Source organism: Talpa europaea (genome assembly GCF_964194135.1).
Source record: "Talpa europaea genome assembly, chromosome: 12".
Lineage (NCBI taxonomy): Eukaryota > Metazoa > Chordata > Mammalia > Eulipotyphla > Talpidae > Talpa > Talpa europaea.
This window is the reverse complement of record NC_140079.1, coordinates 48,303,684-48,328,259: the sequence shown is the minus strand read 5'-3', so window position 1 is coordinate 48,328,259 and position 24,576 is coordinate 48,303,684. Positions and strand designations below refer to the sequence as shown.

The 24,576-nt window shown below is 46.1% G+C and overlaps 1 protein-coding gene across 1 annotated transcript; it reads left to right on the top strand.

The window, feature by feature from the left end:
• Positions 1-73: 73 nt before the first annotated feature.
• Positions 74-24,576, top strand: SUGP2 (SURP and G-patch domain containing 2; the record flags this gene model as incomplete). The annotated part of the gene is made up of 9 exons (XM_084249466.1): positions 74-194; positions 2,224-3,813; positions 6,774-6,894; positions 14,274-14,758; positions 15,748-15,859; positions 19,892-20,418; positions 22,034-22,095; positions 23,794-23,930; positions 24,456-24,576. The coding sequence occupies 9 exons, from the start codon at positions 74-76 to the stop codon at positions 24,574-24,576; spliced, it is 3,276 nt and encodes a 1,091-aa protein (XP_084105592.1).

The following is a 24,576-nucleotide window of genomic DNA, read 5'->3' as shown; positions in this document are numbered from 1 at the left end:
AAACAGCAGGCTCTCTGAGCTTTAGTTGTCATTATTAGTGTCTTTTTCTCCTCTCGCTACAGGTCAGAGAAACATGGCCGCAAGGCGAATCACACAGGAGACTTTGGATGCTGTGTTACAAGAAAAAGCTAACCGGTATCACATGGACCCCAGTGGTGAGGGTGTAGGTGAAGCTCTTCAGTTTAAAGCTCAAGGTAAATTAAAGAGCTTGGTTTGCAAGCGGTAGGGCTGGGTTGTAGGGATGGTGTGTGTTTAGAGTTGGGGAGGAAGATTTCAGTGCCTTGGCACACTATGCAACCCCTCTGCTCCTACATTCTTTAAGGGGAGAGGAAGTTTTCCATGGTCCACCTGTGAAATCATTCTGCGAAGGAAGTGTTATCTGGAGCTTCTCCTCCCCAGGCAGCCTCCCCCATCTAAAGAAGGTCTCTTACCTACTTCCTTACCCCTTAGAGGTAACCACATCTATGGTGATTTGTGAATCCTTTATGTGTGTGTATATGGAGATTTAAGTCTTATTTTGCCTACTCAAACACTAATACCATTAGGTACCTCAAGAAATATTGAGGGAGAGGGACTAGAAACTCAACAGGAGACAGATGGTTCTGAAACCATGTCTTTTGTTATGGCTACATGGTCCATTGGTTGCCTTTTCTCTATCTCTGCTGTACTCTGCAATTTTCAGATACCTTGTAAACCATTGGAAAATTATTTTGTGTAAAATCCAGCCACCACTCTACCTCAAGTGCTATGGCCTTAGGCCCTAACCACACCATCAATACCTGGATGATCCCAGTGGGCTCTTTTTTGGAACATCCACTCTGTCTTTCAGTCTGTTCCTCACAACAGCCAGTGAGGTCATCCCTCTGCTCCAAACCTGTCCATGGCTCTCCCTCACATTCAGAGTGAACTTGAAATCACATCGATGTCTGGCTTAACCTGGCACCCTCCTTTCTATTTGCATCTCCTATTATAGTGATTGCCTAACTTTACTGCACAGTTGATTTCACTTGGGGACCTTTTAACCCTGAGCTCCAGCCAGGATTAAATGATGTTGTGTTCCATGGGTATTCCATTTTCAACAGAATTTAGGAGCACCCGTCTTAACAATCTGCCTCCTGCTGGTCTCACCTTAGGGCTTTGTCCTCCCCTTCTGCCTGGAAGACTTTCTCCCTTCACTGCAAATATGACCCCTCTGCACCAGGGCTCTGCTGCTCAAAGTTTCCCTACTTGCCCAACCTATCTGAAAAACTCCCTCTCTTGTTCTGTCTGCTTCATGTTTCTGTGGACACTTCCTCACATCTGGTGGGTTTATGTTTATTATTTGACTCCCCAACTGACAAGTCCAGAAAGCAGGTATTTTGCTGTCTCCTTTCCCTGCTGGAACTTCGATACCTGAAGTAGTACCAGCAGTAGGCACTCAATAAATACTTTCTTTGCAGATAAACTGGATTTGTGCAAGGTTCTGGCTTCCTGTGGCCTTTAGACCTATTACTATCTTCTCTCATCCCTTCACTTTTCATTTTGCTTTTTGACTAGGTGATAGGTTCTAGCTAGGGATTAGAAACCCCCATGCAAAGTCTCTCCAGGCTCCTCTCCCTGTTTGTCTGTAGTTCACTTGTATTCTTAGTATTTGACAGTCTCTGTGTGTGAAGGAACAAGTACACATACATTGCCCTGTGTTCTTTCTTTCTACACAAGAGAACAAAAGTTCATGCTTTTTGTTTTCATGATGGCCTCTCAATGTGGCTTGTTTAGTGTGTGTCTTCCTTCTTCTCTGCTTCTGTCTGTTTTTTTGTTTTTTGTTGTTTTTTGTTTTTTTTCCCAGAGCTTTTTTGGCCCAGTGGACCTTCTGAGAGAACATGTCAGCCAGCTTTTTGTCAGGTGCTGGTATGGTGGGTGCAGTGTCAAATGTAAGAATGAGTATGAACAGATTCCTCAGAGCCAAGGCAGGAGACCTGAATTGGTGCAGAGCCTGCTGCCTGATTTGCAACACCTTCATCAGGCAGCTGCAAGCCCCGTGCTTGTAGGGCTTCTGTTTTATAAGTAGTAAATCAGATTTTTAAGTGAAACCACATGCATTTTAAATGTTGGCAACAGATAATGAATTTGTAAAATGTGCTCAGGCCAGATAAAGTATTCCTCCTGGCTGGGATCCAAGGACCGTCTGTTTGCAACCTCTGATCTAAAGTACCTTTGTGTTTCTTTTTGCATCATTTATTTCAGATCTTCTAAGGACCGTCCCAAGAACCAGAGCAGATGTGTGTGACGACATTCACAGCGATAGTAGGTACTCACTTAGTGGATCCATAACTCACTCTCGAGACACTGGGAGAGAAGGCCTTAGAGGTGAAGTCTTTCCAGGACCGTCCTTCAGATCAAGCAATCCCTCTATAAGTGAGGACAATTATTTTCGCAAAGAATGTGGCCGGGATCTGGAATTTTCCCACCCTGACTCCCGAGACCAGGTCTTTGGCCATCGGAAATTGGGACATTTTCGTTCTCAGGACTGGAAGTTTGCACTCCGTGGTTCGTGGGAACAGGACTTTGGCCACCCAGTTTCTCAAGAATCCTCTTGGTCACAGGAGTATAGCTTTGGTCCGTCAACATTACTTGGGGGCTTTGCCACCTCCAGGCTGATTGAGAAAGAATGTCTGGAGAAGGAGAGTCGAGATTATGACATCGACCATCCAGGGGAGGCAGACTCTTTGCTCAGGGGCAGTGGCCGAGGTCTCAAAATTGTTGACCAAGAGGGTGCCCTCCTAGGGAAGGGGGATACTCAGGGCCTGCTCATGCCAAAAGTAGGGGCTGGGAAACGTGTCACACTGAGAAGTGTGAGCACAAAAAAAGTACCCACTATAAATCGTGTGACCCCCAAAACTCAGGGCACTAATCAAATCCAGAAAACCACCCCAAGTCCTGATGTGACTCTCGGGACAAACCCAGGGACAGAAGATATACAGTTCCCCACTCAGAAGATCCCTTTAGGTCTCAATCTGAAGGATGTTCGGCTTTCCAGGAGGAAAATGAGCTTTGACCCCATAGATAAGTCTGATGTTTTTTCAAGATTTGGAATAGAAATAATCAAGTGGGCAGGATTCCACACCATAAAAGATGATGTTAAATTTTCCCAGCTTTTCCAGACTCTCTTTGAGCTTGAAACTGAAACCTGTGCTAAAATGCTGGCCTCATTCAAATGCTCTTTAAAACCAGAGCACAGAGATTTTTGCTTTTTTACTATCAAATTTTTAAAGCACTCTGCTTTGAAAACACCCAGAGTTGATAACGAGTTTTTAAACATGCTTTTAGACAAAGGTGCTGTAAAGACCAAAAATTGCTTTTTTGAAATCATAAAGCCTTTTGACAAGTACATCATGAGGCTTCAAGACCGGCTCCTGAAGAGTGTCACGCCCTTGCTCATGGCCTGTAATGCTTATGAGCTGAGTGTCAAAATGAAGACCCTTAGCAACCCCTTGGACTTGGCTGTTGCCCTAGAGACCACAAATTCCCTTTGTCGGAAGTCTTTGGCCCTTTTGGGACAGACCTTCTCCTTGGCCTCTTCTTTCCGGCAAGAAAAGATCTTAGAAGCTGTTGGCCTCCAAGATATTGCTCCTTCTCCTGCTGCATTTCCAAACTTTGAGGATTCCACTCTGTTTGGGAGAGAGTATATTGACCACCTGAAGGCCTGGCTTGTCAGCAGTGGGTGTCCACTCCAGGTCAAGAAGGCTGAACCTGAGCCGCTTCATGAGGAGGAGAAAATGGTTCCTTCTCTGAAACCCAAAATTCAGCCAAAGGCTTCAAGTGTTCTGAGTGATGGTAAGAAAAGCAGTGAAAGTTTCTGTTCATTGTGGTTTGTTTTTCATGTCCTCTTGCAATGTCTCTTATTCTCAGATTTTTACATGGAATTTGTTTAGCCAATTGGAAACAAATTAGAACTTTAGTAGAAAGTTGGCATTGGTTAGTGTACCATTCATTGTGCAAACATGTAGCGGGAATCTTCTGTCTAACCATAGAAGTCCTTAGACATTTTGGGTTGCAGATGCCTTTAGGAATCTGACAAGCAGCTGTGGCCCTTGTTAGGAAAAATGTGTATGAATTTGCATACAATTTGTCTGCATTTCTGGGGTATTGTACCCTCCTGCAGTCAAGGTTAAGAAGCCCTCTTCCAACAGTCCCCTAGGTATTACTTGAAAGAAGAATGAATTCCAAGCACTTTTTTGAGGGATCTCTAGGTTCATGAAAGAAGAAATCTCAATTCCCAGCTGTAGGAGTAAGGGAGCCCATGCTGAACTATGTAGAGGCCAAGCAGGGTTCAGACATCAGTCCAGATACTGGAGGCACCTTTCCACCTGCTCTCTTCAGGTTGGCTGCAGATGACTTAGGTACATCTGGTAACCTGCAGTTAACATGTTGGTTTACTGAGGCAATAGGAAAGAGATGAATGGCTACCTGGTTTTCTTTTCCCCTTCCCTAAACTAGCCCAGGTGGATGCTCTCACAGCCCAGAATCCCAGAGGCCATGAACCTGTGTACTGGCCATGTGACCAGTGATGAAGACTTTGCCCTCATTACCTCGTTATGTGGCTTTCAGTTTCCATTCCCCATTAAGCAGGGATGTTTCATTTGTCCCTGAATCTTTTGATTCCTGTGCACTTTGTAGAGCCCTGGCTATGCCAGTCACTAGTTAGGTCACTCATGGATGGGCAGCCACACTTACTCTTGGAGAGGGAGCCTTCCAGCAATGGGATTTCTCCTCCTTACATGTACCTCTCTCCAGCATGGTAGAGGGAAAGTCGCTTCAGCAGCCATACTGGAATGGTTGATGGAGGAAGAAAAAGTCAGCCACAACCTGAAGGCACTCATCACCCTTCCCCTTTCCCAGGATTGTCACACAGGCTTTTCTCTGTGCTTCACAGCACTTGTTACAGTCATGATCCTCAGTCACCTCATGTAAATGATCTCACCTTTCCCTTGATGTTGGATTCCCACTTCTGAAGTCAGCAAGAGCTGGGTTCCCATATAATTGGTGTCCTTAGCTCTCATCTGGTCAGGGGCCTCATTGGTGGCCTAGGGGTTAAGTCTTAGTGCTATCACCTCTGGCCTGAGTTTGATCCCCAGCCAGGGAGCTAACCCACATATGGCACAGACCTCTCCTGTCTCGCCCGTCACTCTTCTCACTCTTCAGTAAATCTGCCTGTTTTGCTCCCCACTCTGTCTCTGGTGGATCCTCTCACCTACTGCACCTCTGGCCTACACCCCAGTTCTTCTATGTAAAAAATAAAATATTTTTAAAAAAAAGATTTCTCGGGAGAATATTGCTGGGATCCACTTCACAGCCCTAGCTTATGGTCATCTTCTCTAGAGACAGTTGCAGCAATTCATAGATTTCATTATCTTTCAAAGTTTCTTGACTTTGAACCTCTTATACTTTTGTAAAATTACATAAAATTAGCAGTACTATAAGATGAGAGTAACCAGCAACCAAAAAAGAATACAGTTTGCCAGGGAAATACTTGCAGTAATATGACCACTGAAGGATCAACTTGTCCTGTGTAAAGTGCTTACACTGATGCTTCAAGTAAACTCACAGCTACCATGTGGGCACAGGTAGAGACAGGACTGGGCAGGTATTCCACAGAACAACTGGAAAACCTCTCTAGGTCTGAGTGAATTTTACTGAATGAGTGAACAAACAGACTGTCGCAAATATCAGGAGACTATAAACGGTCTTAGTATTTGAGAATACAGATGTTTTTCTGTGTTGCTGGTGACATTGTCAATTACATGTCATATAGGAGAAAATTCACACTTTGAAAAGCATTTTTATACATTCAACAAATAATTGCCACAAACACATACCCTGTGATCCCTGACTTTTTTAATTAGGAAATTTTTCTTTTTTTAAAGACTTATTTATTCATGCATATAAGAGCTGGGGTGTAGGCCAGAGGTGTGGGGAATAAGAGAATTCACCAGAGACAGAATGGGGAGCAGAACAGGCAGATCTACTGAAATGCGCTGCTGAGCGGAGCAGCGGGCAAGACAGGAGAGGTCTGCTGTGCCATGTGGGTTAGCTTCCTGGCCGGGGATCAAACTCCTGCCGCAGTAGCTGCGGATTGCTTATTAGTGTTGACGCTCAACCCTTTATGCCATCAGGGAGGCCCAATTAGGGAATTTTTCTTTGTAAATATGTTTTGTGATAATAAAGTCATTCATATTTATTTTTTATAAATAAAGCAAAAGTAAGTAAAATCCCAGATAAGTCTACCACTCATATGTAACTTGTTAGAAGTCTGGTATATTTCCTTCAAGTCTTTTCTGTGTCCATATGTATATATGTATGTATGTGTGTATGTGTGTGTATCTTTTCTTCCCTCCTTCATTTGAGGAATCATGACCTTGATACAATTTTTACATGTTTTGAATCTATGTACATTTTATGTCTTTGTATTTTCCTTTAGTATTGTTTGCATTCAAGTTGAGTGGTATGAAAAGTGGTACCGTTTCCTTCCATAGAAGATGTACATTCATTGCTCTGTACTGTCATTGTGACTCTCCCCACAGTAGTTATGTTACAGCCTTTGGGAGGGCATTTTGCATATTAGTTTCTAGAGTGTCACACATTGCCTTCCTCTTTTCAATGCTGGTCTATCAGGAATGAAGGTTTCAGTAGTGGGTGCCAGCTTAGGCTCCATCCTAGGCCCTGACTATCTTGGTCTTCCTCAGCCTCATGTGGCCATGCTTGTTTCTCAGAAAACCCTTTCTTGTGTGTTGCAGCAGTCCCCCAGCGTGCAGATCACAAGGTGGTAGACACCATCGACCAGTTGGTCTCACGTGTCGTCGGAGGCAGCCTGTCTCCCAAAGAGAGAGCTCTCCTCAAGGAGGACCCTGCTTATTGGTAGGTCTTTCTGTCCCGCCTTTGGATCCCTTTAGTAGAGCACGTGGCTTTTGTTAAGATTTATTTTTATTTATGCACACAAGAAGTGGGGTCTAGACCAGAGGTGCAGGGGGTAAGAGGATTCACCAGAGATACAGTGGGGAGCAGAACAGGCAGATCCACTGAAATACATTGTTGAGGGGCATAGCAGGCAAGACAGGAGAGGTCTGCTGCGCCATGTGGGTTATTTCCCTGGCCGGGGATGAACTCAAGCTGCAGTGGCTGGCTATAGCTTGATCATGCTGAGACTTAACCCCTTTCGCCACCACACCACCAGGGAGGCCCCCGCGCCACCAGGGAGGTCCCCCGCATATGGCATTTTTGTGTAACTGACTCAGGTAGTATGGAGCGCATGAGGGTGAATAGCAGTGAACAGCTAGTAGGCAGAGCATGAGGGTGAGTTAGAGTCACATGGGTTCCAGCCCCAGCCAGCCCTACTATAGACCTGCCATGAGCCTTTCATGCAGCTCAAAGCTTCTTGTGCTGCTGTGCTGACTTAAGGATGCAGTGAGGAGTATATGCAAAAAGCCCTGTCCCAGCAGCTATTTTTCATCTACTTGCTACTGTTTGTTCAACTGTCTTTCCTTTTGCCTTAGTGCCTCTTCACGTGAACAGAACAACTTTAAAATTTTCATCAAAAATATAGTACTTTCTGGGCCTCCCCGGTGGCGCAGCGGTTGAGCGCTGGGTTGCGAAGCTGCCTGCAGCCTCTGCAGCGCCAGTTCGATCCCCGGCTGCTCCCTGGCCACCAGAGGAGGGTCCCACATGGCGCGCAGACCTCTCCTGCCGCCCGCTGCTCCCCTCAGCAGTGTACTTCGGTCCTTCTGCCTGCTCTGCTCCCCGCTCTGACTCTGGTGAATCCTCTCACCCTCCCACACTTCTGACTTTACCCAGTGCTTGTATAAATAAATAAGTAAATATAAAAAAAAAAAAAGATAAAAACCATAAAAAAGTTTAAAAAAAAAAATATATAGTACTTTCTTATTAGAGAAAGTCAAGTCGGGGGAAGCCCTTTGTGTGTCTACTGACTGAAAGGAGAAAGCACCTTTTTTGGGTATTTGGTCCCTGTTTACCTACAGCTTTTTTGCTCACTTCATAAACATTAGTTTAGACAACTGTGTTAGCTAGCCTTGTGCTAGGTGGTCAGAATTTGTTTAGCTATTCTTTGTTGGACTTCTAGAATGGCTTTGATTATATGCTGTTTCAAGTTGCTTTAGCAGTAGCACAATATGTCGCATTTTAGTATGTGTGTAGAATCGTCCCTAGGTTGCTGCAAATGGAGTATTTTTATTCCATGGTAACTTTTTTTTTTATTATCATCAAAGTGGTATGTGTTGTGTGCTTTGTAAAGATGCAATCACTCAACTGTCCCTCATTGTGTGGTGTTTTGTTATGGTTTTTTTTTTTTCCCCACCTATCCTTCCCAATTCCTAGGCTTTAAATTTAGCATAATTGTGGGCCTCCCCTGGTGGTGCAGCGGTTGAGCGCTGGGTTGCGAGGCTGCCCGCAGCCTCTGCAGCACCAGTTCAATCCCTGGCTACCGGCGAGGGTCCCACAAAAAAAAAAAAAAAATTTAGCATAATTGTCCTTAGTACCAATGGATGCATCATACACATATGCCATATCTTAACATTGCCCCTTGGTAAGTTCTTAGATTCTCTTCAGTCTACCTACCTACAAATAATGTTACAATGAACAGTGTCATGCTTATATTTTTGTCCATATATAGGTACTTATATTCATGTACTTATGAGTGTAATATCTGGGAGTGAAATTGATGAGTTTAAGGGAGAGCTCCCTTTGGAGACCATTAGCCTGTGTCTGTGTTTCTCAACTGCAGTGTGACTGACATTTAGGATCATCTCTGTCAGGGAACCATCATAGGCATTGCAGCATTTTAGCCTCCACCCAGTGGATGCCAGGGGAATCCTGCAGCCCAGCTGTGATAACCAGAATGCCTTTAGACACGGCACAGTATCCACTGGGGCCATCTACCCTGGTGTTGTCATCAGGTTACCTTCCATGGGTTATGTCCCAGATGACATGCTTGCTGCCCATGACACATGGCATACAACACACATGCCATGTCCTCACCTGAGTGTTTTGACTTGAAGATAATTTCATAGCATGATGTCTTGCCTTGTATTCCCTTGTTAATTAACAAGATTACATGTCATCTCACAGAACATCTAGTTATATTTCATTTTTTTGAGTGCTCAGTTCTAATCATGTGTAGTCAACAGTATACCCATACCAAACTCAGTATTCTTGCTGTTGTAATTACTAAAGATGCTTTAAAGGCATGCATTTCCATGTAGCAGACCCAGAGCTTTGGAACTGTTCTTTGGAACCAGTGTGATTTAGCAGAAGAGGGTTGGAGATTGTTACGGTTTTAGTTTTACAGAATTTGTAAAGTCATCTGTTTTATTTTCAAGTATAGAATGAGTACACATGTAACTTAAAAGTTTAAAATCCCCTGGTAACCTAATTGTCCCAGCATCACTTGTTGAATGCTTTCTATTTAATAAACCCTTTTGCTTTCTGTGTACTTTGTACCATTCTGAGTGATTTACTGACTTGAGCACTAGCTGGCCAAATCCTCATAACAACCCTGTGAAGAATACATGTTGCCATCCTTATTTTGCAGATAGGAAACTTGAGGCTGGAAGAGGCCTCTTGCCTTAAAGATGCACAACTAGTAAGAGGCAGGGCTGTATTGGAGGGTGGAATTCGGGTAGTCTCAGATAGACAAATGAAAGCAGAGACCAAGCTTGGGACAGCTTCCAGGTGATTGATGGGTGACTGGCTGAAGGGAGAGAGCACCTGAGAGAACTGGGGTGTGCTCTGCCCGTGACCATTACATATGGGCCAGCAGGCTCATGACTGACAGCTGTGGTAGGCAGAGCCATAATAAGGGCGTGCAAATCAGAAATAAGCATTATGGGGCCTCCCCAGTGGCGCAGCGGTTGAGTGCTGGGCTGCGAAGCTGCCTCAGCCTCTGCAGCGCCGGTTTGATACCTGGCCACCGGCGAGGGTCCCACATGGCGCGCAGACCTTTCCTGCTGCCCGCTGCTCCCCTCAGCAGTGTATTTCATCAGTCTGCCTGTTCTGCTCCCCGCTCTGGCTCTGGTGAATTCTCTCACCCTCCCACACTTCTGACTGTACCCAGTGCTTATATAAATAAATAAATAAATAAATCTTAAAAAAAAAAAAAAAGAAGCATGGAATTATGGAAATTAAATAGTTGAGGAAAATCAATATAATGAGTGAGGCACTAAATTCAACAGACAGTTAACACCTGAGAAGATAGTTACTATAAGCAAAAGATTTAGTCTAAATAAGGTATGTATAATTAATAATCTTAGGTGGATAATAGTATATTATATCCATGAAACATATTATTGAAAAAAACTATTAATGTGCATATCATGGAAAAGAACTATTATTAAGGGTCTTGGAAATGAAAATTCTAATTGTTGAAATAAAAATATCAAAGGTTGACTACTGGAATAGACCTGGCTGGAGAACAGGTTAAGGAGTGAGACTTAGGGACCCATGAGATCCTTCAGAAGGGAAGGGGAGGGAGAAGTATGCCATAGAAACCATGATAAGAGATAGTGAGCCTGGGTTTGGGAGGTATGTTTGAATTCTTAGTCAAACTTCTTTATGTGGTTTGCCAAAGTAATTTATGGAACTAATCACAAAAAGCAAAGTGTTTCTGCCATAACTGGTTCCCATGCCAGTTCCACTCCTTGGAAGTATCACTTTTGTTCTTTATGCTGCCACTTACCTCTGTATCTCTGGGTGAGAAACCTGCATTCTCTTTCTTGATCTGTTGGCTTTATGCATCACTGTTGAAGCCCTATAGAGTAAGTGAGGATTTTATCCCTTTTCTTCCAGATGTTTCTCAGAGGACCTCCTTCTTTCTAGGCCTCAGTGCATTTAATCGGTTCTTCCTAGTAGTTACCAAGTGAAAGGTTCAAACCTCAGAGGAGAACTGTGAGTTAGAGGATTTCCATTCTCTCTCCCTAGTGAAATCCAACAGAGATTTGATATCGCCCCCTCCTCAAGGACAGGGTTTGTTCATAGCTGAGTCCTGGGGACACAAGTGACTGCTGCTTTTCGCGCCAGGCTGCCTGCCTCATCTGGGGCCTTAAAGGGTTGTCAGACAGACACTGTACTTTCTACATTCTCTTCAATCTCTTGCAGAGCAACAAGCCTGTAGAATGGGCCCAGCAATGCTGACAGAACACACATGCTTTGTTGTCTGCCATCTTCTGTACTCTGTCTCAGCAGTGGTATTGCCCTGACCTGTGCTGGTCCTTGTTTCCAGGGACAGCCCACCAAGATCACATGTTTCTTTGCAGAAAAAGCAAGTGACTAGAATCCCTCTTGGTTTGTCAGCATAATTGTCCAAGTGCTCCAACATCTGAATAACTGATGCTTGGGGATCACTAAAATCCCAAATGATTTAAGTATTCAAGGTGGCAAGGGGAAAGAGGGAAGTGGACACTGAGACTCTTACCTCATTCAGAATGAGAATAGCTAGTGGATAACTCTGGATGTTGACAGAGAATAAGAGTTTAAATGTGTGTCAATTAGCCATTAAAGGCATAAAGATGGGATTTATAACTTCTGTTATAGAGGGGAAAAAAGCAAAACAGAAAATGTTTTCAACCCAATGAAAAGCCAAGAAAGGGGAAAAAATTCAAAAAGAAGGGCAAATAGGAAACAGGAGCACAACATCATGATACGTTTTCCTTGTTAGTAATCCACACGTATCTGTGGATGACATCTCCACTAGCTGAGAGAGGTTTAAAAGGACCAACTACACATCGGGAGCACACAAGGGGAGGTGACTTAGAAACTGCTGCCTGGACCAATAACCCAATTCCCTGGAAGCAGAAGGGTTGGAGTAAGCAGCTCCTGCCCCTCATTTAAGACAAGAACCCCCTGCCAACCCGCAGTCATTCTGTCTCTAAAGAAATTTTGCTTTTGCTTGTGCTTAAATAAACAAACAAATAAATAAAAGAACCTGCTGTTAGCTTCAATACAGGGAGTAGTAAACAAAAATGAAAATTACTTACCATGCAAATGCTACCAGAAAGAAAGGTGTGGATATAGTACTTCAAATAAGATGGAGAAAAGCATTGCAGGAGGTTACTGACAAGGGAGAGTCACCTTGAAGCCACATGGTTGGGAATGTTGTTGAACTATATAGTTGTGAACTATATAAATATACAAAACTTAGAAATGAATTAGTAGGCCTCCCTGATGGCGCAGGGGTTAAAGACAGTGCTGTCAGGCTGTAGCCAGCCACTGCAGCACGAGTTCAATACCTGACCGGCCAGGTTGCTGGCCCACGCGGTGTAGCAGACCTCTCTAGCCTCGCCCGCTGCTCCCCTCAGCAGTGTATTTCAGTCAGTCTGCCTGTTTTGCTCCCCACTCTCTCTCATCCTCTTCACCTCTGGCTACACCCCAGTTCTTGTCTGTATAAATAAAAAATCTTAAAAAAAAAAAAAAAAGGAAATGAATTAGTAAATCTTACCATGGTAGGAGAAGGGAATATATTTCTCTGAAATTAATAAATGCTGTTATGTCAGCAAGGGTGTAGAGGATTTAGAATACAGTGAACTGGCATAAACAGGGATGATATTTGAAGCATTTCCTTATAGTAAAAAGTACTTAAAACATAAGCCTCATGGGTCTTCCTAGTGGTGCAGCGAGTTGAGTGTAGTGCTGTGAAGCTGTCCGCAGCCTCCGCGGCATGGAGTCAATTCCCGGCCAGCCAGGGAGATTCTCACATGGTGCAGCAGACCTCTTCTGTCTCGCCCACTGCTCCCCTCTGCAGTGCTTTCGGTCTGTCTGTTCTGCTCCCCGCTCTGTCTCTGGTGAATCCTCCCATCCTCCCATCCTCCCATGCCTCTAACCTGTACCCCAGCTATTGTATAAATAAAAATAAATAAATAAATAAAAATGTCTTAAAATAGATGTTTTTGCCTTTTAAAAAAACAAACAAACCTCACAACAACACAAGCAAGCCATCCCATTTGGGACAGGGGAATCCTTGCTTGTCAGGGTGTGATCTTGGAGGATGCTGCTATCAGCTCAGCAGAATGACTAGGATGGAATGCTTACACAACAGATTTCCCCAGCATTTTGCAGGAGCTTCATACAGCACTGCCCACCAGGAACCAGTCAGCCTTTGCTTGGCGTGATCTCCTGTCTTCCGGTTGGCTGGTCATTGGTGATTGGGAACCTTGTCATAATACATGAAGTCTTAATGTCAAATGATGTGAGCGCCACAGAAATATTGCTTACTCATCAAATACTCATTCTCTATACAAACTGAAATTGAACATTCTCTCTGATGCGTGAGGTCATATCTGGGAAAGAAAAGTCATATGGACCACATGTAATACATGAGCACTGAGACCAGGACAGCCAAAGTAAAACCTGATTCTTTGAGCAAAGGGAAATTTTTGAGCAAAGGGAAATCAGAGACTTCAGCAGGAAGTAATAGCTAGAGAGCTGCAGACCCAGTGTAGCCTTAGCAAAGCTGAGGGACAGTGTGACTTTGAGCACATTTACAGAAGTAGAATGAGTAGATGCTTTTGACCCATGAGACTCGAGGGAAATGGGGAGAAGTCCAGACTCCAGAAGGGTGGGGTAACGGGAGAAGGAAGGGACTACTGGGGTGGAAAACAAAAAATGTGAAGACCCCTCCACACTCCTTTCCATCCATTCCTCAGAGTGAATGATTGCCCTCGCTTATATTTTTTTCACCACTGTAACAAAGTGGATATCCATGGATGTCTGTATACCAAGCAGTTTCATACAGTCACGGTCTTCTATAACTGTATTCCCTGGCCATGTCACCGTCACCTTTTGACATCAGTATGTGTAACCCTGATTTCTTCTGTACTGTCTTCATGGTAACCCTGCATGTGGTTTCCCAGTAGTAGCGTGCTGCTCAGTTTAAAGGTCACTGAGCCCCCAGTCTCACTGGTCATTTGAAGGACTCACTCCCATTATAGGTAATCTAGTAGCAGCTAAGTGCCTCGTGGCATCAGGACTGTTGGTTTGTGTTGCAATACCAGCAGGGGTTGTGAGCTCTTCATGGCTGCTGGTGACAAAATAAAGAAGGAATTGATCAGTGCTCAGAGTTCCTGATTGCCCTGTGGTCACTATAGGCAGAATGGGGAACTGGGCCCTGCTCTGAGTCCTTATGGGATCTGTATGGATCCTCCAGGACAGCAGGGAGGTTGTCACTTAGAGTTTATAATAATGATGTGTGGTGGTGTTTTGACCAATGTCCTGCTGTCTTGTTTGTCATACAGGTTTCTGTCTGACGATAGTAGTCTGGAGTATAAATACTATAAGCTGAAACTGGCAGAAGTGCAACGGATGAGCCAAACCTTGCCAGGAGTGGATCAGAAGCCAGTGGTGGCAGAGTGTGCAGTCAGGGCCATGCTGTATGCCCGGGCAGTCCGGAGCCTCAAAAAGAGGCTCCTTCCAGGGCGCCGTCGGGGACTTCGCTTTCAAGGGTTCCGGGGCTGGAAGGGAAGGAGAGCAACTACTGGCACCCAGACCCTCCTCTCCTCAGGCACCAGATTGAGGCACCACAGCCGGCAGGCTTCAGGCTCCCTTCCGGGAAAGCCTCCCAAGCCAGACAGAAGTGGTATTGCCAAGAACTGCCTGCCAGACCCAGCTGGACCCTCTCCTCAGGATCCCAGCTCAGAAAGCTCAGCCCCATCACCCAAGCCAGTGGGAGTGGACACTTCAGAAGCCCCTCAGACCTCTTCTCCCTGCCCATCTGCTGATGGTGAGTGCTTATTCTTGTCTCCTTCTCTGGGCCCAGCCCCTACCCTCTCTCTCCAGTGGTCTCTGCAGAGGGAATTGCTTCTGCAAGCTGGGCAGGGCAGTGGGTAATACCCACAGAGATCTGGCTGGAACATGTTCAAAGGCGCTCTCCTCTTGCTTCCAATAGGGGACAGCCTGTGAGTCCTGGTATGCCCTTCCTGGTCCTGGAGGGAAGCTGTCTCAAGGTGCCTCCCTTGAGGTTCCACTGCTGGGCAGCAGGATGTGTTTGTGCTGTGCTTGGCACTCAAGTTCCTTAATCCATTTCTCATTCTAGTCCCTTTATGTTCCTTAGGGCTGCCCTCATCAACTCCTGCCTCTTCTTTTCTGGGTATCTGTATTTCTGTTCTCAGGGTTAGCTCACCTATAGTTTTTCTCCTGAATTTATTAACTTAATTCTTCTGTTTTCCTGGCCATTTGACCTTCTCACTCTGACATAGGCCTGCCCCCCCCCCACCCCAACCACTTGGCACTAGGTGGGAATGTAAGAAGAGAATCCACACTACTGCTCTGTAATTAGCCATCCCAAACTATGACTTAAGATAGGAGGCCTCTGTTTCTCTGAGTCTGCTTAGCCAGGCTAAGGCTGTACATGTATGTGCAGAGAGTAGCCAGTTGTCTGGACTGTGGGTTGAGGTAATGGAGGTGGCTGGGCCATGTGCCTGCCACTCCCTGGCAGCAGGCCTGAGTTTGCTTTCCTAATGGTTAGGATTAGGCCTCCAGGTGAGGCATGGGGGGTGTTGCAGGCCTCTGGACCCTCGTTCTACCACATTCTGTTAGTCAGTCCTGATTCAAGGCAAGAGAAAAGGGGGAATTTGATGTGAGAGAGCCCAGCAGACTTGCAGAGCCATGTGGCAAAGGGGGAGGACATAAAAGATTCTGTTTTCAGTCTCTACCCCACATTGTTCAAGTGGTAGCTAGGAACCAACGTGTGATCCATGTTTTGTTTTACAGTTGATAAGAAGACGATGGAAACTGCAGAGAAACTGGCAAAATTTGTCGCTCAGGTGGGACCAGAGATTGAACAATTCAGCATAGAAAATAGTACCGACAACCCTGACCTGTGGTATGTGCCCATCATATCCTTTAAATTGGAGTGTGTTCATCTCATAAGACACACTCTTGACCTAGGGTTCACCCCAAGTAGGTCTTGCCCGCACTTCTGCTGGGCCATCCCTGGGTCATAGGGAGGGAGACTTGCCCTTATCTGGGGTATCTGGAAAAACTAGCCCAGAGAGAAATTCAAAATGGATCTAAGGGCCAATGGGCATTCTTCATGGGGAGAGAACATCAAGGGCAGAGGGCAGCCCCATCCTCAGGTCCTGAGCTAAGACCAAATGAGGCAGGAAGAGGGTGGGCATGTTGCAGTCATTCTGGCTGTTCTGAGCAGGTGGGAACTTGCTGTTCCTGTAGTTGTGATCACCCTAGACCAGGTGTGGGAGCAAGCACTTCCTCAGGGAAGGGCTGGCACCCTTCCTCAGTTGGGGCTCTGTCAACACCATGCCCCCTACAAACAGGAAAGCCAGCATTGAAGCCAACTCTGCCTCTGGGGCATGTTCTCCTTTGGGGAAAGGCTGTCTGCAGTCAGTAGTCCTAGTACTGAGTTGTAACCCAGCTGGGCTCCCACTTGGAGTGGGTAAGGCTCTGTGCTGTGTGGATATATCCCCCAGTCCCATGGGGGCTCTGGACCAGCACTCAGCTTTAACAGATCCGCTGGTCTCAGAGTTTGGCTGCCCGTTAACCTCCTGTCCTTGCCTTGGCAGCGAAATGGGAGCATTTCTTTTTTCCCCAATGAAAACTATGGTGTGCAAGAGAACTGCATCATCTAGGCACTTGGCACAGTCATGGTTTGGGTTATACCTTGACTTCTGTGACAGCCTTTTCCAGGATGCAATGTCCCCTCCATCACTTCAGTTAGAACTCTGCTCCTGCAGTCAGCAGGAGATTCACTGTGTGCCCATCTCCTCCCCACCCAGTGCTTCTGAGACAGTGTGAAAATGACTTTTGACATATGCCTGTTTAGTCAAGGCCACAATGACTCGGGTTACTTTTCCCTTAGAAAATCAATATCTCTGATGTGCTCAGTGGATCTTGAGTGAATCCATTTTGTGTATGCGTTTTTTTGCATTACCAATTTATTTTTGTGGATATTCAGTTTTAGAACTTTTTTCTCTATCTTTTAAAAATTTCATCTAAGTACAGCATTTGCATGTACAAAGTAAAAATTACAAATTCTAGAAGGTAGGCTCAAGAAAATTAATCTCCCTCACCCATCCCCCAGAAACTAGATTCATTTCTAGTGTGTGTATATTTCCCCATCTCCTCCACCACAAGTAACTTGCATAGAGCTGCACATCATATGTGGAGGTGCCCTCTGCTGCTGCCACCTGTGCCCTGATTCTCCTGGCCACTGCATAATCCTCCACGTGAGCCATATATAGGCCATTGTAGGCTTTCTATTGGGAAGAGAATCTTTAGGTGTTGTCAGGAGGGGGATTGTTGGGTCTAAGGGCAGTGTGAGTGGTTGTGTTAGGTTGTTTAGAGTTTGCTTCTCATGGGCTACTCCCCAGAGGGTCAACAGTGCTCCCCAACCCTTTCCCTTCAGGCCAATAGGAAGGACTCAAAACATTTCTGATTTTCTCAGTGAAGTTTTAGTTTGCATTTTTCTTATGACTGAAGTTGAAAAATTTTTTGCATAAATCTAGGTGCCTTATGTGTCTCTTTCTGTAAACTATTCATATCATTTGCCCTATTTAAAAACACTTTTTAAAAAAGATTTATTTATTTTATGCATACAAGAACTGGGGTACAGGCCAGAGGTGTGGGGGGTGAGAGGATTCACCAGAGACAGATTGGGGAACAGAACAGGCAGACTGACTGACATACACTGCTGAAGGGGCAGCGGACGAGTCAGGAGAGGTCTGCTGCACCATGTGGGTTTCTCCTTGGCCAGGAATTGAACTCATGCTGCAGTGGCTGTGGGTAGCTTCATAGTGCTGCATCTTAACCCCTTGTGCCACCAGGGAGGCCCCTGAAAACAGTTTTGTTGAGGTACAGTTGCTACACCACAGACTGCAGATTTGTTTGCTAAGTGTTACGCTGTTTACACCCGTGCAGCTGTCATCACAATGGTGGGGGCATCCATGACACATGTCCTTGTGCCTTGTCATCTCCTCAGGCAGTACTAGTCTGCTCTCTATGGAGTTTATGCTTTCTAGAAATTTATGTAGATTCAGTTTGCTCTCTTCTATGCCTAACTCCTTAGCACACCTGTTGCAATTTATTCCCGTTGTGCATGTACCCATAGTTCATGCCTCTGTACTGCTGAGTGTTCCTCCCACTGTGTAGTGATTCCTTTACTGTTTACTGAGCCCTGTACCTCTTGATGGTTTTAGAGATATTTCCAATTTGGTGTCCATGTGCAAGGCCTTCTGTGGTACCTGCTTTCATTTCTCTTGGGTAAAAAAAGGCACTTTTGAAGAAAGTGCCAAAACTACCTTTCACAATGGCTGCGTTGTTTCTACAGCTGGGTGAGAGTCCTGTTTCCTCCCCACCCTTACCAGTGCACAGTGGTGGTTGGTGGTGTTTTCCATGTCAGCAGCAGAAAAGCAGTAGTGGTATGTGGATCCCACGCTGTTTCTCTGTGCTGGCCTCTGTGTATGTATGTGCCTTTTGTGTTTCTTAGTGATGTATTTGAATCTGTGGCCATTTGTTGGTTACATCGTTTGCTAATTAATGAAATTTGAGAATTCATCCTATATTCGTGGTACAAGTCCTTCATCAGATGTGAAATTTGCAGATTTTTCTTCTAATCTGTCACTTGTCTCATTCTGGCAGTGACTTCTGAGGGATGGAAGTTCTAATCTTTGTGCTTTTCATTATTGGGCTTTTTCTTCCTTAATCTATAAGAGCTCTTTTCTGTACTGTAGCTATATCCATTTCCTTCTTCATTTGTCACTTATTTTTTTTACTTTGGTGCATGGCATGGTCTACAATGCACAAGTGTTTTATGTAGTCATATTCCTGAGTTTTTTCCTTTTTTTGCATCTGTATATAAAGTCATAGAAAGAATCTCTCCACACTAGGTTATAAAGACACTTTTATGTTTTCTTCTAAAACTCCTGTGACTTGGTTTTTACGTTTCCATGTGTGGTGTTATTTGGGAGCAGAGGGTACAGCCTGGATCCAATTTAAGTATTTTTCTAAAGCTTCCCAGTTGTGTTGACACCATTCATTAAAAGATTATTTTTTCATAGTGGTGTTTGAGAGGCCAACTCCATCAGAAACTGTGTCTCTAGTCTTTCTCCTGATCTGTGTCCAGGGAACAAATGGACTGTTACCACACTGTTTTAACTGCAGAGGCTTTCTCGCCTATACTCCTTGAAGGGCTAGAGCCCCTCGTTGAGCTTGTGCACAGTTACCCCAGATATATTTGTATGTTTATTTTTCTGTATAAATTCTGGAACCACCCTGTTCAGATCCAGGAAAAAAAAATGATGCTTTTATTGGGATGTTTGTACAATAATATGTAAATTGGGGGAGAAAGACGCCTTTACCAGGTTGAGTTGTCCTGTCCAGGAACAAGGGCTATCTTCCTTTGCTCCACGGAGGTCTGGTGTCTTGAGCGTGTTTTGGTTTCTCACAGCAGCCATGCATGCCCCCAACCGTGCCTTTTGGTCTAGGTGACAGTGGGACTCCTCATTGACACCACCTGCTCACAGAATCTTTGTTGGACATGGACCAGGAAGTACTATGGCGACATACCTTCCCTGGTGTGTGAGAGAGGCCAGAGCCCCAGTGAGTAGGCTGCAATGTGCCTGGTGCCCAATAGTGTGGTGACCAGACCTGTGACTGCCATGGAACTCATCCAGGGACCTCAGTTGTTCCTACACCAAAACAGTTAGGTTCCTGTGTAAAGTTACTAATACTCCTCAAACTATGTCTTGAAAAGAGATATACCATCAGCCTTACTGGTAGAAAGAGGACCTGGTATTGTCTCCTCTGTCCCACCCCAACTTTGTGGACCTGGCTGACAGTTTCAGCAAATAAGGATCTTCAGAGGACACTCAGGGTAACTGGTATCTTTCATTTACCCCAGGTTCCTACATGACCAAAATAGCTCAGCTTTCAAATTCTATCGCAAGAAAGTATTTGAGCTGTGCCCGTCAATTTGTTTTACATCGTCTTCGCTGAGCCTCCACACTGGCGAGCACACTGAACGTCAGGAGAGTGCCCTGGACCCTGAGGAAGAGGAAGGAGAATCTGAGGATGAGCACCCCCATCAAGAGACTGAGCTGGAGAGCCCAGAGTTGATGCCTGAGGAAGAGGAGGATGAGGAAGAGGAGGGGGAGGAGGAGGAGGAGGAAGATGAAGATGAGGAGGGGGGTGAAGAAGCCCCTGCTCCTGGAAGGGCATCCAGGCTGGGAGGTGCCACCAAGTCCGACGGTAGTCTCCCTGCTGATGGCTTCCCTAGTGAGATGACTGAGGATGGCCCAGCAGGTGCACCTGCCCTATCACAGACTGCCTCGGGGGCCTGCTTCCCCAGGAAGAGGGTCAGCAGCAAGTCACTGAAGGTTGGCATGATTCCAGCTCCCAAGAGGCTGTGCCTCATCCAGGAACCCAAAGGTAAGTGCTTGGTAGCATGCTGGACGCCCACACAGACTCCACAGGACTGAGGAGGGGTGAGGTTGCTGGGTAGAGAACAGTGGGAACCTGGACTGTTGTGAAGAAATTAGCAGCACTTGGCTGCTAAAAAAATAACTGGCTCATTTATTACTCCTCTCTATTGTTCTAACAGCAGCCTGGACATTACGTCCCAGTCTTCTCAGTTCCAGTGCAACATGGGGTTCTGTGTGCTTGTTTTAGTCTAAAACCATCCTAGTGGTTCAGCATGTGAACCTCCATTCCATTCAAATCAGTGCCAGGGAAATGTGGCTGGATTAGTCTGTGGCTTTTGTGCCCCCATACTGCTGGGGTTTCCACTGTTGCTCAAAGTCCAGTGGAGAACCCTAGCCCTAGAGGGAAAGGACAGGCTGTCTCAGCCATTTCCTGCCTATGACCATGTGGGTACCTGACTGAGCTTCCGGAAGATCTAGGGTAGTGATATCCTACTCCTATAGTGACAAGAAGCAGGAGGACAACAGTGTGAGATTAAGTACAGTTAATGGCCAAGTGCTTCCTGCTGTGCCTGCCCTGACCATGGAAAGCCATTCCCCTGCCCTCTTGGGAGAGGGACCAATAGTTGAGGTACAGCAGTAAAACTACACATTTTCTAATGCACAGTTGGAGTTTTGGCAAATATGTGCAGGTGTGGCCCCACCACTGCAGTAAACTGGAGCCATCCTTAAAAAGTACCTCTGTCCCTCTGCAATCCCCCTTCTCACCCACTCTGGTGACCACTGACCATTCTTTGGCCTTTTTTACCTTTTTTTCACTGTTAGTGGAATTACATTGTGTACAACCTTTTTTGATAGACTGCCAGGGGCCTAGATTGTTCCTTGTGCTCCCATCCACCCAGGTTTCTCTGCAGAGCAAGATCTTGGCCCTCTTTAGCACGAGACTGATGCTGGGAAACCTGCACGTGAGGCACTGTGAACAGCGCTCCTGTCTCCTGTGTATTAGACACTGGACTCAGGTTCACTCCCGACTCTTGGTGTAGTTTCTCCCCATGGCTTGTGTTTGTGGTGAATTGCCAACTGTTCAGCCCCTTGGCCCCTCAGCACTTGTCTTGGGTATTGACAGTGGCCAGAATACTGTTGAGGGTGACCTCATGGGGAATAGTGAGGTTCTTTATTTTGTAAGCTCTCATTTCTTTCATTGAGTGGATGAAAAGACAAAACTGCATCTCTCCCTTCATCAAAAAAAATGTGAATCAGTCAACAGCATGTGATTTTTTTGGGGGAAGAGTTGTATGGACTTTGTTTATCAATGAAATAGTCCCAGAGAACTTAAGAGGTACAGATTGCACATAGTTTATTCAGCAAAGTGTGTGTATCCAGTCACGGAAAATGATCCATGTCTTGGGCCCTTCATTAGAACCATTCAGATGGACTTTCCAAGTGCAAAGTGACAGCCCTTGGTGGCACCCGCATGTTCAGTTTCTGCTGCACTTCTGTGGCCATGAGGTTCCTGAGAGGCCTGACGGTGTGCTTGTAGCCACCTTCTGCAGGCAAAATTGCAACCTGATTTTCCCTCTAAAGTGGTGGAGAGTATATACATGTCTTATTTGTGTGTCTTTCAGTTCACGAACCAGTTCGTATTGCCTATGACAGGCCTCGGGGTCGTCCTGTGTCCAAAAAAAAGGTGAGCTTGATGATTTGAAAGTCCTATACGTGATGTAGTCAATTAGGACTTACTGGGCTCAAAAGGTCACTGTGACCTGTGACTATGTTGTATCATACCCTACTCTGGGGTCAATATGTAAAGCATTACAAGCAACCTTTTCTCCAGTGACCACTTTTGGCCTTTGCTCTGCACAGAACCCAGGAGGGTGGGTATTAGTCCATTTAACAAATGATTGAGACCAGGGCGGAGGTGGAGGTGGGGCGGGGGGAGGCGTGGGGTTTGAAGAATTGGATAAGGTGCTATCTCAGCCATGAAGAAGTTCTTTGATTATGGTGAAGAGTGCTCTGCTTTGCTGGCAGGCCTAGCACTTGTGTGTTCCTCAGCATTCACAACCCCTATGCACCAGGCCCCGTCTGCTCCCAGAAGGCAGCAGTGAACAGGGCCCAGAATAACAGAGGTGAGTGAGGGGTGCTTTGGGTGCAGAGAAGCAGTTGATGGGAGGTGAGGGGAACTGAGCTCACATAGTCTCTGCAGATGAATGACATCAGCATTGTGATCCCTTCTCAGGGAGAGGCCCTCAAGGACCATAGTAGGGCCTTTTGGGCAGAAAACATGACAGGATGGCACTGCCATTGGCTGAAATGGGGAGGCCCCCTGTGGATTATGTCATTGGAAGAAGATGGGGTACACTACATATGGTCAGGCAGATACTTGTGGGGCAAGTGAGGTCACCAGGACATGTGCAGAGGATTTTAGGTCCTTAGAGGTCAGAGAGCTGAACGAGGCACTGAGGCAGTGACACAGAGAGTTAGTCTTAGCCCCATTATGAGAAGGAGGAGGAAATTTCCTGCTCCCACAACTTGAAACGCAAACCAGTATACTAACTTTTAAGTGCAGCAGCACCCAGATGCGCATCTGTGGTCTGGCTGAGGAGCCACTCTCAGTGTAAAGTGGAGCAGCCTCAACTACCCTGCAGGGAGTGAAATACCCTGAGAGTTGAAGGAAACTTGTGAACCCCTGATGTCCTGCACACTGAGGTCTCCAGAGGCAACTGCTTGCAGGAGGAGGCATCCACCCAGCTCCCTGGCTTCCAAGCATGGCCTTTCTCCAGGACATCGTCAGAGTGACTGCTAGAAACAAATTGAGCACCCAGAATGGTCTGTCCAGGCCAAGCTGTTTTCCCAAAGGGGCTCAGCCCTGCTATCTGAGATCCATGACCAGTCTTTCCCTTCCCCACCTGCTCTGGGGCAGGAGGGCATGACAGAGACCCCATGTCATCTCAGTGGGCATATTCTAGCTCCTCTCTTCTGATGGCAAGGGGTTCCAGGGCTGGCAGCTCCTGCCTATCATTCCCTAGCCCTTGGCCTGTGCACTCTCCTGGACAGCTGTTTGTCTCTCTTCTTCCTCAGCTAACAGCATGACCCCTGCCTGAGTCCTTGTCTGCCTTGCTAGATACCCTGCAGGCTTATTTCACCCACACCAGTAACCTGTATACACACATACATGGACATCCACATGTACAAACTCCTTCAGGTGTACTTCTCTACATATGGATGAACTTGTTTACAATTCCCTTTCTAGGGGAAGACTGGGTAGTGGAAGGGGCTGTGCGGATGAGTCAGGAGGCTTTGGGGTGTCGGTGCCAGGCCCTGCAAGGGCAAACCTTTATCTTAGGTGCTTCTCTGCAGTCGCTTGCACCCTCTTCTCTCTCCTCAGAAACCCAAGGACTTTGACTTTGCCCAGCAGAAGCTGACTGACAAGAACCTAGGGTTCCAGATGCTGCAGAAGATGGGCTGGAAAGAGGGCCATGGCCTGGGCTCCTGCGGGAAGGGCATCAGGGAGCCCGTCAGCGTGTACGACAGGCGCTGGGCGGGTGGGGGGTGCCAAAGCTTTCTGTGGGATTCTGGCCCAATACCTTTAACCTGTAGCCTGGTTCTTGGTTTCTATACATTGAGCATGGCTTCAAACTGGCAGTTTTTTCCTCTTTAACAAAGGTGTTGTTAGGTGAGATGAGAGCGATTGTTTACACGTGACGTTCTCATAGACTCAAATTGGCTTTGTGTTTGGGCCACATTTGAGTGGTGGTTCTGGTTAGTTACACCAACAACCACTTTCCCTTTTCTGAGACCTTGAGCAACTAGCCAAACTGGGAGAATGTGGCCCAGGGTTTAAGCCTTATTAACATCCAGCAGGCATTTCATTAATACCAAGCTTTGCACGTGCTGGGGGGGTTTCTGCTGTATTTGGGCTCTGAGCACACCCTCAGGTCTGCATACCTACACAGGTGAGTACCCCTTGTTCCCCTTTGCTGTCACTGTGTGTCCTCTGGTGACCAGACTCTGGGCTTGGTGTCACTAACGCTCTGTTTTGCCCCTCAGGGGAACTGCCTCAGAAGGGGAGGGGTTGGGTGCTGATGGACAGGAGCACAAAGAAGACACATTTGACGTGTTCCGTCAGCGGATGATGCAGATGTACAGACACAAACGGGCAAACAAATAG